This window comes from Nanorana parkeri, unplaced genomic scaffold (assembly GCF_000935625.1).
Source record: "Nanorana parkeri isolate BGI_ZX_2015 unplaced genomic scaffold, ASM93562v1 scaffold412, whole genome shotgun sequence".
NCBI lineage: Eukaryota > Metazoa > Chordata > Amphibia > Anura > Dicroglossidae > Nanorana > Nanorana parkeri.
In genome coordinates, this window is record NW_017306680.1 from 315,191 (window position 1) to 333,575 (window position 18,385).

Below are 18,385 nucleotides of genomic sequence, written 5' to 3' on the forward strand. Positions count from 1 at the left end.
GAAAAAAAAAAAAAAAAAAAAAAAAAGCAGCTCAACGCACGTGGGATGAACAAGCCAACAGATTTAGTGCAATAAAGGAAGCACACATACACACAATGTAATCTAAATTACATGTACATAGTAAAATATTGCAATTTTTGGTAAATATGGTTTAACTATGGACATTCCTAACAAAAATATCAAAGTGTGGTAATTTGCATTTGGTCACTACTGAACTGGACGTGCTTCTTCCCATTATTGGACAAGTAGAATTAGACCAGCAATATATTAAAATTACTGTAGACTTAACTGAAAATGTGAACATTTTGATGGGAAGCTGTAGTAATGAAACTAGGGCTGCAACAACTAATTGATAGAGAATCGCTGTCAACGATTGTCATTAAAATAGATTAGTTGGTTACAATTAGTTGATCAGCTCAGCCGCCCATCCTGTGCCACCACCATGCTCAGCCAGTTGTCTATTGCAATTTAAAATGGCCAATAGCAGGCTGGCTATTGCACCCACCCACTGCCTGCCATAAAATCAGCAGAGGAGGACCTGAAGGAGAAATTTTTCTTTTAGGTCCCTCCTCTGCAAACAGGCAGTGGGTGGGTGCAATAGCCAACCTGCTATTGGCCATTTCAAATTGCAACAGCAAACTGGCTATTGCACACACCCACCACCTGTTGTGTTTACATTCCCTGGCTAAAGCGATTCAAGCTAAGGAGTTATTTAAGCACACATGGAAGTGGAAAGGTGACCCTAGGAGTCTCAGATCCCTAATGTCACCCTAAAGAGAACCTGTCATCTCAATCACATAAGGGGCTTTTGTGCCTCACCATGTGATCGCAAGAAAGGGAACACAAAAATAATTTGTGCATGCAGTTTTATTCTGAAGTAAACTATTTTGCGACACTCCATTTTTGTATTTTACTTTAAAGATGGTATTTAACTTTTTTCTCTTATTAACCGATAACCAATTTTTTTTTTTAAATGGGCCAATAAAATAGATTATGAAAATAAGTTAGTTTCAGCCCCATATAAAACACTCAATTCAAGGGCTCAAACCACATAGATGGATTATTCATAGTCTCTAGTTAGCTACACAACAGATCTATCCACAATGCATCTACATATTACTTGCATATGTACAAGAAAATTTCTTTTGAATAGACTAAAAAGGTTAAATTGGTTGGCCCACATTTCACCTACCCAACCTCTAGATTTTCAATAGACATCTGGTCTCTGAACTGAACCTGAAGGAAAGGCCTTTACATGTTCCGGGAGATTGGATGAATGCCTGCAGTCCATCCACAACACTATTGAAAGGTGCAGAGTATTGTCTCCTAATACCACCACTAGAGACGTGATCTGAATGTCATGCCTTTTGACAGGTCTGGGAATTCCGTAGTCTTCCCAGTGTGAAAAAGCTGCGTTTGCTCAGTGCAGTCCTTCACAGGGTACATTTTTTTTTTTTGTGCAAAACACCCACACAGACACTTCTCATCTGACAATTATGCACAATAGACATTTTAAAGTTGCCACCGCTTGAAAAGCAGAGTGTGCGAATACATATGTTTTGAGTCATACCTCATGATTCTGAAGGCATCAGGCAAAGAGATTGTGTGTGGTCCCGAACTCTCGCTCATCCCATATAATTCATATACAGGAATATTGAGGCTGAGGAAGAACTCCAAGGTGTCTTTAGTTATGGGAGCCGCTCCTGTGTAACATTTTGAACAGCGATCTAGTCCTAGAGCTTTGCGCACTTTCTTAAAAACCATTTTTTTGGCCACATGATACTTCATTGGTTGTGGGGAAGCACTAAGGGGACAAAATAGTGTACCAATTAGGTTCTGTAACAATTCAGTAATAGACTTTGCCAAAAACATTAAAAAGGAGAACTATGGGGTTAAGGCTTTTCCCCATAGTTCTCCTTAAGGTAACGGGAGGACAAACTAGCGTCCTCCCGTCACCCTAGGCTCAGAATACCACGAGCTGTAGCTCGCGGTATACTGAGACGCCGCAGCTGAAGCGGATCCCGACAATTAAGCCGGGATCCGCCCAGCTGCGTGACTGACAGCTGGCTCTGCCTATCTAGAGGCAGAGCCAGCTGTACCCGCACCCTCCCGTCCGTTCCGCCAGTCAGCGCTGGCGGATCGGAGCGGTGACTCCAGCCCCCTCCCCTGTCAGAGAGCCGTGACAGGATCGAGGTGAGCGAATGCCGGTATGCGTTCGCTCACCTCCCGATCTACTGAGCCGTCCTGTGACAGTCTCATTGTCACAGGTTGGCTAGAAAATGAGGTGAGTGAAAAGCACTCGCCTCATAGTTCTCCTTTAAACATTCCTCTTCTAAAAATAAAAACTAGGCCATTTTCAACCCTTCATAAGCAGTATTTTAGAAACTCGACAATATCAAAAATGCATAAGCCATGGTTCACAACTAGGCGGCACCGTTTTTGTGCGTTAGCAGCATGTGTTTATGCGCATTGTGCACGTGTATGCGCGTTTAATGCACATACATGACGCACGTTTTGATTGGCAGTTCATAAACCATTGTGGGCAATGGAAGAGGGCGCGTATAAATGCTTAAAAATTTATGAAAATGTGCAACGTGCTTCTGTTGCACGTTTTTGGGCATTTCCAGTGAAGTCTATGGGGAGGAAAAGCACTTTTAACTGCCCAAAAAAACTCCTGTATCTTTTCAGGCATCTAGCGTTTTCCTGCTAGGCGTTTTTCTGCTCAGGTGTGAACCAGGGCCATTGAAAATCATGGATTTCTTGTGTTGGGCAGTTAAAGTGCTTTTTGAACTGCTCAAACGCCTAGGTGTGAACCAGGCTGAAGGAAACAGCAGATGAGCCCACATTTTTGGGGAGAGGTAGACAAAATCTAAAAAAGATAGAAAATCAGGCAATAGGGGGAACTTTTCACATAGGTCAGGCAGTAGAGTATTTGGTGAAAGCCTTTCATTTTTAAAAGGGTGCCAAGATAGAAGTAGACACCAGCAGCAAAGCTCTGTTGGGAAGGAAGGAAGGAAGGAAGGGGGGGGGCGTTCTTATCCCAGGATTGCATCCTAAAAATTCCCCAAATATAAAAAAAGGCACAGATGTCCATCTACCCATCACACAAAACAATTTGGCAAAGTACAATTTTACAGTGTGATTTCTACAGTCAACAGGTGGAGTGGTCCCACCACTACCATACCAAGGCTATCATGATAGGAATGCAGATATTCCATTGCTGATCTTCTAAAAATGCTAGTTTTCTGCCTAAGTTACTGACTCTGCGGCATTCAGACTTCACCTTGCAGACTTTAACCGTTTCCCAGCTTCTTGGCAGCATGGCGTGCAAGAGTGCGAAATTGTCTGGGAAACTATTGAAAAAAATTAAATAAAAACGATGCCAGTTTACATACAAGCGATCTGGCGGCTATAGAGCCTCCGAATCACTGGTACGAGGTGCTAGTTGGTGCGCGTCGAAGCCCCCTATGCGGGTCTCTCTCCCCTCCCACCCCCCACTTAAAACAACAAAAACCCCGGTGGGGACTAAATACAACCAAACAAAATCTCCATCTGTCCCCCAAAAAAGTATATAAAAATGTCAGTAGTGTTGCATGACTGAATAAATGTCAAGTGCGGAATACTAAAAGATGGCCTGGCCAGGAAGGGGGTAAACACCTTGTCTTTAAGTGGTTACATTTCCCCTGTTGAGGATCTTTAAAGTACTGAAATCAGACAGCCAAGCAACTAGCATCTCTAGGAGATAGTCAACCAGGGAAATTATGCGTTTCAAGTCATAACAGGTTTATTGCAAGTTTAAAGTATTGACTATGTTGCAACACACACCTTGAAGTAAAATGCATGGGGGGAAAAAATAAAAATAAATAAAATGATGACTTCACACTCCTTCCAGATGGAACCTGGGGAATAAAGAGAAGCCAAAATTTTGCTAGACCACGTTCTCAATGGACCGATGGGTCTTCCTGTGAGGATTTAGCATGTTTTGGATAACGCAGGAATCTACACAGAAGGATGGCAACTTCCAACTCAGTGATGCAGAAAACTGGGGTAAGGAAGGCTTTGTTAGATCAGTACACTTTACACCCCAGAAAGTACGTGGTTTGCAAAGGTAGACGTGAACATTGCATTTTACTGCAAGGTCAGCTTCAACAGCTTGCAGTACACAGGGAAATACAGATGTCATTAAGTAAATTGACAACTTACCCATTCATTCTCTTTAGGTTGGTTTCTAGGCCCACACCTTTTGCCCAAGAGGCTACCTTCCGCTTGATTGTTGAAGACTTGGCCCCAACAGCCTTCATTTTCTCTTGCATTTTTTCCCATACCCGAGGAACACCCATAAAGGCTGTTGGCCTGACTTCTCTCAAAGTGTTTGCCAGTGACCCCTGGGATAAAAAAAAAAAAAAGGAAGGAAGGTGTTAGACCCAACTCTCGATACAGATTCACTATAGCATAGAACACTTCTAAAATGGCACAGAAAATTCACCTTTAAAGCATCTGGTTGTGCAAAATATGTGGCTCCACCATATTTTATAGTTAGCCAGATGTCAATCATCTGTGCTGCAACATGGCTAAGTGGCAAATAGCTAACAACTATCTCTTGTTGGTCAGTGGCCTCCCTGAGACGTACAGTCTTCCCAGCTGCTGCTGCCGTCCAAGTAATCTGAAATAAAGTAGTGTTAAGTCAGTTAGTAAAAACGTAAACATTTTTTTGCTTGTGCACATTAGCTTTGTAAATCTTTCTTGAAGATCCACTCACATTATCATGGCTCAGCATAACCCCCTTTGGCTGCCCTGTGGTTCCAGATGTGTAGATCAAAGTACAGCATTGGTTGGACTTCTGTGAGGAGATAATCTGGTCCAGTTGAGCATCTGGGACTTCTTTGCCAAGCTGCATGAATTCTGCCCACTTTAGAAAACATAGGTTAGTTGAGTTGACATATGTAATGTATACATCATTTACAAGGCTGTAAAATATATAAAAGTCACATGGAAGGGACAATTATAGCACAGTGACTCCTCTCTCTCCAGCTGGATGTTGTGCGTAGGGAACAGCATGCTGTGCAGCAGCCCTCCACACAACACCCAACTCTATAATGATAATTTACACACCCAGTGTGGTGGGTAATTGGTATGCAAGGTGGTTAAAAAGATGGGTAATAAAATATGACTGAAAAAGCCCAGCAAGTTATTTCTAGAAAGTTGAAAATAGTCTCCTTCCTCTTTACAAAAATCACTGCTTCTCCCATACACCGCTAAACAATTCCAGTAATACTAAAAGCAAAATCTGGTTCCCTTTCGATTACAAAAGAGACAATCAAAATCCCACATATTGCTACATACTGACAGTAATACTAAACAAACCGTGTATAGGTTGGGCCGCTTCTCTTTCAGTTCATCCTTGTACTGCACAATTGCCTTTAAGTGGGGGAGCTGATCCTGAACCTAAAACAGAAAATACATTCTCAGAAACTTTGATTATGTGGTTACTTTTTAGAGAAAGAAGAAAAAGCAAGAATTCACTGTCAGCTGGAACTACCTGGTTTTAGCATTAGTCTAGTTACATTGTTAGACAGGTTGATCAGGTCTAAGAGGAATGCTAAACCTACAGAGACAAGTAGCGATGCTATAGTGTAGGTCAGCGCAGACAGAATTACTCTTACCAGCTGTGGAAGCTGTCCGAGTTATCTAAATGTAAAGCACATAAACATTCATTCAAAAACTGACCAATATACTACGGTCTGTTAAAAAGTGCAGCCAAACATACCGCACACTTCCCGGTAGGTATTTACCTGGAGGATTTTCTGCAGCTGTTTACGATTTTCCACCACAAGAATGTTGGCCTCACAGTTCTCTGCCACATAATGACACGCCTCTGCAGAATTTGTTGTGTAGATACCCACAGCAAACCCTCTGAAAAGAAAATAAAAAAAAGGAATTAAAATCTGCAGGTGGCAACAAAACCGCCATCTGAGCCCCATTAACAGAATTGCTTTCGCAAAGTAAATATGATGCCACGGTTGTGTACTCACACATATCCATTTATACCAAGCCTTCAACCAGTCAGATAAACCGTGCGCTATAGCCAACAAGACTAAAAAAAAATATTTTATTTTTTAAAATATAAATGGGGCCAGCATTCTCCGACAAAGCCTGCGATGGCCAACAATTGAAGAACTGCATAACTTTATTACCAAGAGTGGCATCTGCCACTCAAAACAGGTCTAAGATTATATAACAGACCAGACAAAGCATCATGCCTATATGGTGTCTGAAGAACCACCAGACATGAGGTAAAGCTCTGCAAGTATGGAAGAAAAATTATATTTGCTACATTAACAATTTATTGGATAACCAAGACTTCAGTCAAGATAAGCATTAGTAAGACCTCATCTGGGATATGCAGTTCAGTTTTGGGCACCAGTTCACAAAAGGGATGATGTTGTGGAGCTAGAGAAAAAGTGCAGCGAAGGGCAACTAAACTGATAGAGGCATGGGGGAGCTCAGGTATGAGGAGAGATTAGCTGACCTGAATTTGTTCTCTCTGGAGAAGAGGCGATTAAGGGGGGACATGATCACCATGTATAAATACATAAATGGTCCATATAGTGAGCTTGGTGCCAAATTATTACCTTTAAGGTCACTGCAAAGGACAAGGGGCCACTCTGGAGGAAAAGAGGTTTAACCTTTGCATACGGAAAGGATTCTTCACAGTTAGAGCTGTGAAAATATGGAATAGACTCCCCCAGGAGCTAGTTCTAGCTAGCTCAGTTTAAAAAAAAAAAAATATCTGGATGTATTCCTAAATGCACAGAATATTACTGCATATTGAGTTCTTATTAGGTATATTAATTCACGTGGGGGAATGGGGCACAGCCCGCTAGAAGCAGACTTTGGGTCGCAGGAGGACATTAGTAAATCTACTCCTGTTACCCAAAAGAGAACTCTATACAATAAAGTCCCCACCCATACATACACACGTGCAAACCTGCGTCTGTGGCGCATACTGCGAAAACAGCGAATGCGCCCCTTAACACCACACGTTACATATCACCGCGAAAGTCGCAGTGAGAGTGATAATTCTAGGGCCATTAATCACTGATAAACACTAAACTGATGAGTGGTAAAAGCTTTTAAAGCGTCACCTATGGTAGTTTTTTGCAATTTTGTATATACAGTTTGCAGAAGATTGCACTGAAATGTTATCATGAACTCGCATCTTAAGTTTTAAACTGTTATCTGAGGTATTCAACCTTAATCTATTACCTTTTAACATATCTTACCTTGATAAGGATGTATATCTAAGTAAACAGGATAATTACAGCTTTTAAAACGGCAATTAAATGCAGATACCAAAAGGTGTGCTTGTGGCACACACTGGCGCACAGACACACACATCCAAGCTAAACCACATGGATCGGGGAGCAACCACCAAGCCTTCATATGCGGACAGCAAGGGGTGTGGTGTTAGGCAATCTGCAATCACTGTTTGGCCAAACATTGTGGGACCCGCTCCTTTAAGTACTGCACTGCCATCTTTAGGTAAATTTTTTAGCATACATTGCAAGTTGTATCCCTGTAACCCTTTCCCTGCCACCAATGCAAGGCATAAAGTGGGACAGAACGGCTTACAGCTGGCCAAGTCAGTATGCTTTACAATGCCTGAATTCCCTTTCGCTTTAAGCTTCTGGTCACATCAGTAACCATAGTCTATGCTTTCACTTGAGTCAGTGAAAGGGTTAAAGACCCTGCAAGTACAAAAAAAAACACAAAAACTTAATTTGGCAGAAATGCAAATCTACTCTTAAGCCCTTTTGTGTACGGACACCACAGAGCTTTTTTTGTTGACCAAGTGTTGTCAGCCCTGTCAGTCATTTGCCAAACTACTTCTATTCTCAGCTCCCTTTTAGTCCGAGATTAGGACTAGGTGGAAGGAAGGAAAGGAAGAAAGGCGTTGCCAGACTGTAGTGTTTAAGTCCCTTTGCTTCTTGTCAAATCCTGGTCGTTTTCCCTTGCAATCAATGTTGCAGCTTGTACAGCTACATCGTAAATGGCATTTTTTTCCATTGCAATGCTTAACCGAATAGGGAGAAAAGCTTGAACTTACCCAGCAAGTATAGCTCCTATGTCAGCAATGAACCACTCTGCAGAGTTAAACCCCAGGATTCCAACTCCATGGTATCGCTCCAGGCCCAGCTTTACATTTAAAAAAAAAAAATTGTAAGAGCCGAGCATATCAAAGTAAATAAACAAAAAAAGGAGAAGCCAAGTAGCATACCTTAAGAAATCCTTTAGCTGCTATCCTGCACTGTTCATAGTACTGCTTGTAAGTTAATTTGTTCCATTGGTCTCCCTGTTTGGATGCCAGAGCAACATAATCGCCATATTTCCGAACAGTATCTTCAAACATCTGGTGAATGGTGATTGGAGGAAGGCTGGCTACACCAGACTCTTCCATTCGCAGCTTCACACAGCCATCTCTCTGTGTAGTCCAGTATTTCAATTCAAATGTAGACATGTTTGACTTATCTAGAAAGCAATTGATTTTAGCTGGTAAAAAGTCTGAATGGACAAGTCACTTGTTCCCTTCAAAGCATATGTGCGCTCAAATAAGGACAATATTACAATTTCCCTTTCTCTGATCAGCAACGATTTGGCACAGCAGATCACCTACAAATGTGTTGCTATCAGGGAGCACAAGCAGTATGTGCAGATAATTGCTTACAAAAAAAAAAAAAGTCAACAACTTCACAGGAAAGTCTTTTTTTTTTTACATCCGTCCCAGCGTAACCTTATAAAGTTCAGAACTCAACTTGCATGATTTCCAGCACATTCAAGTATGCAGACCACCATCACTACTTGCAACTACCCTAAACATTTTCCCAAAGCAGCTTTAAAGTGTATTCACACTTAACATCCTGAGTTCATCCTTTAGCAAGAGAAAGCCAGGCACAGTTGCTCATTTTGCCAGTAAAGCCAATCAAATTACTTCAATACCTTTTGGGTCACACATCGAGAACTAACATGCACCACAAAGCCATGGCAAAGAACTCTTCAGCTGCATATTTGTTCAGGTTTAGGAACCCAGGGCAAGCATAACTGCTAGATAAGGTTTCACAGTGAGATCAGTTTTCCTCTATATTTCTCTAGGAACAGGTTTCCGTTATAAGAGACAAGGTGCCTCTTTTCATCTAACACACGCACAAGAAAAGCCCTCTACACAGGAAAGCATAAACAAAATCACCAACGAAGTCTCTAGGATTTGCAAAGTGCTAAATATGTGATGTATACCATTACTGCAAGTGTTTCACATGCAGAGGGTATCTCCTAGCTATGTATTACAAATTAAAAAATAAGCTAGAGAGGTGTTACTTTAACAAAAACAAGGTACATACCCACAGATACAGCTTCAGGACTCGCATCATTAACATTAGATTCAGGTTTGTTTCGCAACGGCTCCTCACTCTTTTCTTCTACACAGCTAAACAAATCCAAACAAAATAACATAAATTAGACCACACTGCATATTTCATAACCTGAAGGCAAGTATTTTATCTTCATCATAAAAATAAACCAAAATTGAACTTTCTATGCCCACCAAAGTTGCCATCAATACTGGTAGACTGTAAACTGCCAATTGAGTTTCAAGGTGCCTAGGGAGGACCCGATCACCTAGGGACACCTGCAACAGGGCTGAGGAAGTTAAAGTTAAACCTCACTTCGGTTTAATGTACTGAAACACTGTATTTTTCCTGGTTTTGTAAAGCCTTTAATTGGAAATGCTCTTAAACGCTAGTGCATTGGGCAGCATGGTCAAACTCTGGTGCCGAATGGACTGCATAGTTATAGAGAGATGCTGCAAAACTACTGTAACTGGATAGAGGAGAATAGGGAGTCCCGATACAAATACTAGAAATCGGTATCGGGTCATTTTCACTGGTACTCATGAGAAAGGCTGATACTGAAGGCAGATATCGGCCCTTTACATTTTTAAAAAGACGTTTGGCTGCCTGAGTTCCTGCAATTGCTGGGGCCCTCAGAAAGCTGTCTGACAGTGCCTGTCTGGCCCCATATCGCCTCCTCCTTTCCGGCGCCAACAATGACAGGCAACAGTTTGTTTTTCCTTAAAAAAAAATGCCCAATTGAAGTCAAATGTTCCACAGCCTGGAGTAGGATCCAGGTTTACCTCAGATGTGTGGTCTTAAAATCAATTTCTTTACTACTTGTAGACCTCATCACAAGGTGTCTGCATTTTGATTTGGTGGACATGACAATAACTGGGCAGACATCACATCCTTTTGCAAATCAGCAATGTGTGTGAGGAAACCTGTAGAGTAGTCAGGTCAAAGTCATTGAAGGACCACATGTGGCCCACTCCTTAACGGTCCAAACGGTTTAATGATTAAAATCCTCACTTTTTTTTTTAAATGATGCACCTGATCTGCATTACAAGTAAATATGGCACTCAAAAAAATAAAAGTTCCACACTATTTACTTGTGGTGAAGCCCAACTTCCTTAAAAATTACATTTTGAATAACTTGAAAATAATGAAGGTTTCAATTGGTGAAAGGCCCAATTGTCCTCCAGTTAAAAAAAAAAAAAAGGAGAAAAAAAAAAAAAAGGAGAACTATGGGGTCAGGGCTTTCCCCATAGTTCTCCTAAGGGTAACGGGAGAACACAAACTTGCATCCTCCCGTCACCCTAAGCTCAGTAGCTGTAGCTCGCGGTATACCGAGACGCCGCAGCCGGGACAGATCCCGACAATGCTGTCTGGATCCACCCAGCTCTGGAATTGACAGCTGGCTCTGCCTGTCTATCTCCCTCGTCCGTTTCGCCAGTCAGCGCCAGAGGATCGGACAGGGGAGTGGGGAACCCCTGCAGGGAGCCGTGACAGTCACGGCTCTCTGCAGGGATAAAATCAAGAAGTGAGTGAGCGATGGTATCGATCTACTGAGCCGACCTGTGACAGTTTCATTGTCACAGGTCGGCTCAGATTATGAGGCTCAGTGAAAATCAATTGCCTCATAATTCTCCTTTAATAAAGGCTACACATCCTTACATCATTTTGTAGCCGAATACCTCAGGAAAGGTTGTGGCTCCCTATGCAAACTTTTGTATATTGCAATTATGTTAATTACCACACTGTTATAGGAAGGGTGTAGCCCTCAGAGATAACGTGGCCCTATAAAAGATTTATTCCACACGCTGGCACACTATCATTTGAATTTGACATGCATGCTGTACACAGACAAAATTTGTAGGCCACCATTGCCGCCTCTGCCCCCACAAATGCCCCAGAAAAGACTTACCTCTGTGATGGTGTTACAAGTACATCTTTCAAACGCACATCTTGCTCCGGCATGTCACATGTATTCTTCGGTATTTCTGTAGCAGCACTTGTTACCATAGCCATGTCTGGTTCACACTGCAATGTCACTATAAAAAATAAAAAGAAGAACCTCACTTAAGACAGGTGGGTCTTAAAACAAAGCCGTGTGTTGCACTCAAGACTTATTTGCTTGGTTGCAATAAAGGGGGGGGATTACTGGCATTCCACTTAAACTATGGATAAAGTGGGAATGGTTGACTTTAAGAAGGGGTCCTTCGTGGCCAGGATTTTCTGCCTATAAGCTCCCTTCTTCAGACATCCTTTGAGCATGCCTGCCAAACTGCACACTGTGATCCAAGACCGTTTCCAGTCATGTTCTTGGACAACTTTCTGTAACAATGTGGTGTGGCGAGAAGTGGCCAGACACTGTATGTTAGAGAAAAGGGTAGGGAATCACACTGATCATTCTTCTCCAAACATCAGTTAGCCAGGGGTGGCCACAAACTTCATAAGTTGGAAATATTTCCTTAACTTCTTGCGCTGAACACAGCTGGTACATGAAGGGAGAACAGATTGCAGTGGGTAGTATGAGGCTTTATTCTAATGCACATCTAAAATAGGTTTTCATTTAAGTTTTATTTCATAAAAAAACACCAGTTTTTAATGGTCATTTGTTCCCCCCACTGGGCAGACCTACTTGCACCCTTAGTTCTGATGATCACTCGAACACAGTGTGGGAAAATACAATTTTTAGCATTCACCAGAACAGGGAAAAAAAGGAGAAAAATCTTGCAACAGAGACACTAGTTCCAGTGAAGACAAGATTTCCACTCGTTTTTCATTAGGTCTCTGGGACAGGCTGTAAGGGGAATATCCACACTGAGGTCACAAGAAAAATCTGAGTGTCCATCTCTCCAGCACTCATTCCAAAAAGATAAAAATTTCTGCTAGAGTTCCACCTCAACACCAACACATTGCAAATCTGAAACAAATATGTACTTTTGAGTTTTAATACACAGCCCAGTCAGTGAAGAAGTGACTTCAAATAACAGTAGGACTACTGGCCTTAGTAGTAACAGATAATATATTAAGCACCAGTTGGTTACCTGGCTCCTGGGATTCGTCCAGCCCAGTATCAATCTGAATCAACATTTACCGATATTTGTTTAGTCTGACGAAATACCCTGACTCTACATATTTGATCATGCTGATCTGACAGATCATATCTGAAACAAAATCTGACTACGTGGTCATTTCTAATGACTTTCTACTGGACATGACAAGCAATCCGTGAATCTAAAAAAAAAAAACCAAGATGCTCAGACACACCCCAAATTGCCCTCAGAAACATGTGCTGGCAGAAGCCAAAATGGAAGCATTTGGGATCAAGCTAAACAGTGGTCCATGTAGATATCACAACGCGTCAACTATTAAAAAAAAAAAAAGGGTGAAAAAATATTAATGAACAGGTTTTCCCTAATTTGTTTAGTAGATCTCACCTTGACAGCCAACAACCACCACTGTCTGGATACCCAATCAAGCCAAAAAACTGTCAACATCTATGGGCACCTTCACAAAATAATGTGCCAAAAGGCAAAACAAACGTCACCATACTCTGATAAGTGAAGCCTACATAAAAACCAAGATAAAACACCAGCATGCCTCCTAAAGAATTCACAAGCCAAATGGTTTTGTTTTTAAAGAGTTCCAACGATAAAGACGATCTTGTCACATTTCCAGTCACATGTTCAAATATGCTAGCATGTCCACGTCAAGGAAATGCACTCAGATAATGTGGGTGGAGAAGGGAAGACACTACACTCCCACACATCCTGCATCCTTGATTCATTTCTACAACCTTGCAGGTAGCAGTTCTTATAGGAATAAATGAGAACCCCATTCATACTGCATGTATGGGGAATGAGGGCGTAGGACAGAAGTCACTATTCTGTATGCTTACACGCCAGCAACACTCCATTCACAAATACAAACACTAGAAGCCTTTACACAGTACACCTTGCCATATGGAAGGCACAGTATTAATGGAAACAGTTTTCTTGGCTACAGTATAATTCTGCAGGTATGCGTCTTCATAAAAAAACGTGTAAACATAGAATTACATATACAAAAAAAAAAAATCATGCTAGAAAGGCGTGCTTTATCAAATGGTATCCAAATGCAAACATTTTTATTGACCGATTTAAAAAAAAAAAAAAACACACGAAGTCATGTGCCATAGACTATGCCAGATGTAATACAATTATTCTAGGCACAGCCCGAGAGCAGAATGCACACTGCACAACCCCATTTTAACCCAAGATGTTCTTTTATGAAATGGTGAAACAAAATAAGATGTCATATTCCATCCTCCAGGTTTCCAGTGAACGAACATGTACATGTTCTCTGGTGGGGAGATGCAAGTCTGAATAGACAGGTCATACTCACACAGCATCTTGTCAGTCGGACAGTCACCTCTCCCTTTTGCAGCATGCACTAGTCCCAGCACTTCCTCCCTGTCTCTTACTAGCCGAGCTGTTCGTTAAACCAACCCCCATCAGGAAGACTAGTAGTGCAGTGACATCACTGTTTCACTCTTCTGTAATTGGATGCCGCCCGTCAGCCCACAAGCCCCACTCCTTATTCGGTGTGGCCTGACAAGCAGCCCCCACTCTCTGCACATGGTGGTGCATCACTACACTAGCCTCCCGGAGGATGTGAAGATCATTTCCCTTCCCATTAGAACAACATATGATGCTCTAGCAGGGTTACTGTCGGTCAGACAAAAATAAATAGACAGCAAGCCAACAAATTGCACAGGTGTTTCACAAGAAACCAGCTACAGGGAGGAAGGATTAGAAAATATTAACAATGCTGTAGGATGTTTGGTAGAACAAAACAACTAGATTAGCAGTGAGCTGGAAAAGGAAGAAGCCATTCATAATAAAAATACAATGGGAGATGATGGTATATTGCACCAGATGTCAGCCATTAGTATAGTTTCTCATTGAAGAGCACAGCCCTATAGGGACTATAACCCAGTTATCACCCAGACAATTACAGCAACATCAAGCAGACAGGTCAAATATTACAAAACATGCTACCTAGATTGCATGCAAAAGGCAAATACAGGTCAGACTGTACAGAGCACACAGGGCCAAGAGACAAGGTCAATGAACACTACTTTACATGAAGCAATACAACATTTCATTCTAGAGCCACAGATGATTTTGCTCAATGCATAAGACAGTCACATAGGACAAAGACCGCTCCACATTTTCACATTCTGAATAGTTCTTTATAAAATATATAATTTTTTTTTTTTTAAAGCGGGAGGGAGACATCACAGAGAAAAGGAAACTTTGTATAAAATAATTTTTTTTTTAGTGAAAATTTGTTAAAAAGCACACAAAACCAATCTAAAATTTAAGACAAGACTGTTAAGTACCAAATAGTCATGTACGTGAGAAGAAAATAAATACCCAAAATTATAAGGACGAGAGGTATTAGGCCTCGTTCACAGCATCCTTAGTGCGTTCTGGCCCGATTGTGGCCAGAACGCATTGGATTGCATTGCGGCCAGCTCAGTTTGTTGTGGGGGGAGAGAGGGACGGTGCCATTGAAGTGAATGGCACCGCAGCCACGCCCTCTGGCCGCAATGCGATCAGCCACACAGGAACACAGGGCACATCAATGCCTGTGGTCCGGTCCGAAAAAAATAGTGCATGCAGCATCAATGCCTGCGGTCCGGTCAGAATAAAATGCTGCAAGCACTATTTTTTTATGGACCGGACCACAGGCACTGATGTACCCCTGCGTTCCTGTGCGGCCATAGGGCATGGCTGTGGTGTCATTCACAACAAACAGCCGGATGTGAGCTTTCTTTTGGTGGCATTTAATCCCCACCGCGGTTTTTATTTTATTATAAGAAAAAATTACTGAACATTTTTTTTAAAGTTTTTTTTTGCAAGATGTTAGGAAACAATTGTTACCCAATTTTGTGGTAAAATATAAAAAAGACTGGGTCACATTGAGTAACTAGATAAACATGTCAAGCCTTAAAACTGCGCACACCCTCGAAATTGCAAAAAAAAAATACTATACCCAAAATTGACCATAGACGCTTTAAAAGCTTTTACTGCTCATCAGTTAATAATGACCCTAGAATTATTGCTCTCACTGTGATGTTCGCGGCAATATGCAACATGTTTGGCATAATGGGCGCAATCGTCATTTTCACACGTATGCGCACCTGCCGCATGTATGGGTGGGGACTTTGAGGTTTTTTTGTTTTAATTTTCTCTCGTGTGACTTTTGCTACTTTTTTTTCCCACTTAACGTCATTGTTATCACACAGACGGCTAAGAAACCCTCTATGTGATAGCAAAGAGATGTGACAGGTCCTCTTTATGGAGACATCATGGGTCTCCAAGACCCCTAATGCCACCTAGGGACCCCCAAAGAAGCTGATGAAGCAGCTTCTGAAGCTAGAGAGTGACACAAGAATGAAGAAGTGATGTATTATACATCAGTTCCGCATTCTGACAGCGGAGAGGGAGATCATATTTCGATCTCCCTCTTATTCCCTGTCACAGAGCCACCATGCTGGTCCTGGGCTTGCACCGGGCACAGCGAAGCTCTGGACCTGCGGAGGGGATGGGTTTTGGGTGCACAGACCGACAATGGTACCGCAGCCACAGACCCCTGGGCCACATTGCGATCGCTCACACCAAACGTATGGCACATCAATGCCTGCGTTCTGGTCCGATCAGAAAAAAATTAATGGTGCAGGTAGCATTTTTTCTGACCGCACCAGAGCTGGGATGCAATTGGGCCGGAAAGCACTGTGGCTGGTGTGGACTAGCCCTTAATCTATGCCACTAAGGCCTGGTTCACACCTGTACGTTTTGTAGCGCGTTCAACACTCTACAAAACGCTCAAACATGAAAATCCCATTGTTTTCTATGAGTATGGTTCACACCTTGCCGTATTTCAGCCCGTCTGAACACGCTACAAAACGGCCTACGCCTGAAAAGGTACACGAGCTTCTTTGCGGCAAATGGCGGTAAAACGTGCGTCACGAAACGCGCGATAAACACGCATATATTCGATACACCTAGGTGTGAACAGAGCCTTAAGGACAGAAACTGTCTACCATATAAGGCCCCGTTCACATTGAGCGATTTATCGCGCGATTTTTGCAGCGATATCGCTCATATTTCCGCACTATATCGCTCTATGTAGCTTCACCAATACATTTCAATGTAGCTGTTCACATCATGTCGCTCAATATCGCTTGTAGCTCGTCGCTGGTAGCTTGTCGCTCCTACATGACCCTTTTTTAGAGTGATTTTGAGCGATATTGCTCCCGATTGCATATAGCCCAATAGGAAGATGTCACGCAATATCGCTCGAAGTCGCGCGATTTCCATGTCGCTCAGTGTGAATGGAGTCTTAGGCCCCGTTCCCACTGCGCGATATGCAAATCGCGCGTTGTCACGCAATTTGCATATTGCGCGACATCGCGAGATTTGCAGCGCGATGTCGCGTTCAAGCTTGCATTGAGCAAGCTTGAATCGCTGCTAAATCCGCTCCAAAAAGGGTCCTGCTGTAGCGACACACGACCCGCGACAGCAGGACCCTTTGCCCCATTGGATTGCATTGGAGCGCGATATCGCGCGGTAATTTGCCACGATATCGCGGGAATTACCGCGCGATAAATCGCTCAATGTGAACGAGGTCTTAGGCTGCAAGATGGGGAGGGGAGCGGCTTTACTTTGCTTGAGCCTGATACTTTGGCAGATTATCCAAAGACTGGCAGTTGCTGTCCCACCAACTGCCTAAGCATACACACTTAGGCCCCGTTCACATTGAGCGATTTATCGCGCGATTTTTGTAGCGATATCGCTCATATTTCCGCACTATATCGCTCTATGTAGCTTCACCAATACATTTCAATGTAGCTGTTCACATCTCGTCGCTCAATATCGCTTGTAGCTCATCGCTGGTAGCTTGTCGCTTCTACATGACCCTTTTTTAGAGCGATTTTGAGCGATATTGCTCCTGATTGCATACAGCCCAATAGGAAGATTGCGCGACACGTCGCTCAATGTCGCGCGATTTGCATGTCGCTCAATGTCGCGCGATTTGCATGTCGCTCAGTGTGAATGGGGTCTCAACTGAAGGACTCAGTCACACCTTTGTGTTGCATGAACATGCGTCACGGAAAAGTAGTGCATAAAGCAAGATGTGACTTGTGTTGCGTCTTTTCCCCACTCGAACATGTGTGAACACGCAGGAAAGCCGCAAGTTTTGCTTGGCCACGTTTGGGCCCCCCATTAACTAGTACCGCATTGCACATTTGGTGCGTGTTCCCGTGAACGGGTGCATTTTTTTGGCGCATGTCCCTGAAACACACAGGTGTGAATGTGGCCTAGACTCATTTATACCTATATAGCAGGCCCATTTTGAGATTCCTGCAGCAGGAATTCCAAATATACTTTAAGAGCGGCTGCTGTCTCCTATTGAAGTTAATCAGGTGACAGCGGCAGTCTGCTGGCACTCGCATGCAATCCAAATACATGTGGTTAGGAATAGACCATTATCCCGGGACGCACAATCGTGCCACAGGAATCTCATGATGAACCTATTGTATAGGTGTACATGAAGCCTTGGACCCCATTCACACAGGGATTTGTGTTGCATTGGGGAATTCCAGTGGTAAGAACCTATGGATTTTTACAGCAGGAATCCCTGGTGTGCCCTTTCAGATATTCTCTGAAAACAGGAAAGATGCATCCAAAGATAATCTAACCCAAACCAAAAAAGGTAAATCGGATCACGTACAAATACATGTGGACTGCCGTGGACAGATGCGGCTACTGTCAGACTATCATTAACTTGAACAGGCATACCTGGAACTCCTGCCATAAGAATCTGTAGGTTCTTGCTGCAGGAATCCCTGAACACAAGTCACCATGAAGGCAGCCTTAGGGCCTTATCACACTTGTGTTTTTCTCCTGGGGGAGTTTTCCCCCTCGAAAATCAATAGAAATACG

General features: G+C 42.6%; 1 protein-coding gene across 2 annotated transcripts in view; it reads right to left on the reverse strand.

Moving 5' to 3' along the window:
- ACSBG2 (acyl-CoA synthetase bubblegum family member 2) overlaps positions 1-18,385 on the reverse strand; it is a 40,730-nt gene that overhangs the window by 9,167 nt on the left and 13,178 nt on the right. The window contains exons 1-11 of one of the 2 annotated variants that reach the window (XM_018559704.1): positions 13,776-13,992; positions 11,311-11,437; positions 9,396-9,481; positions 8,279-8,529; positions 8,108-8,196; positions 5,793-5,913; positions 5,365-5,445; positions 4,760-4,909; positions 4,487-4,663; positions 4,204-4,385; positions 1,571-1,804 (exon numbers count right to left, since the gene is read on the reverse strand). In XM_018559704.1, the coding sequence (XP_018415206.1) occupies positions 1,571-1,804; positions 4,204-4,385; positions 4,487-4,663; positions 4,760-4,909; positions 5,365-5,445; positions 5,793-5,913; positions 8,108-8,196; positions 8,279-8,529; positions 9,396-9,481; positions 11,311-11,437; positions 13,776-13,782 (1,505 nt within the window). In that variant the 5' untranslated portion in view covers positions 13,783-13,992. Of the gene's footprint in view, positions 1-1,570; positions 1,805-4,203; positions 4,386-4,486; positions 4,664-4,759; positions 4,910-5,364; positions 5,446-5,792; positions 5,914-8,107; positions 8,197-8,278; positions 8,530-9,395; positions 9,482-11,310; positions 11,438-13,775; positions 13,993-18,385 lie in introns of those variants that run through there. The other variant, XM_018559705.1, reaches the window with a different exon arrangement.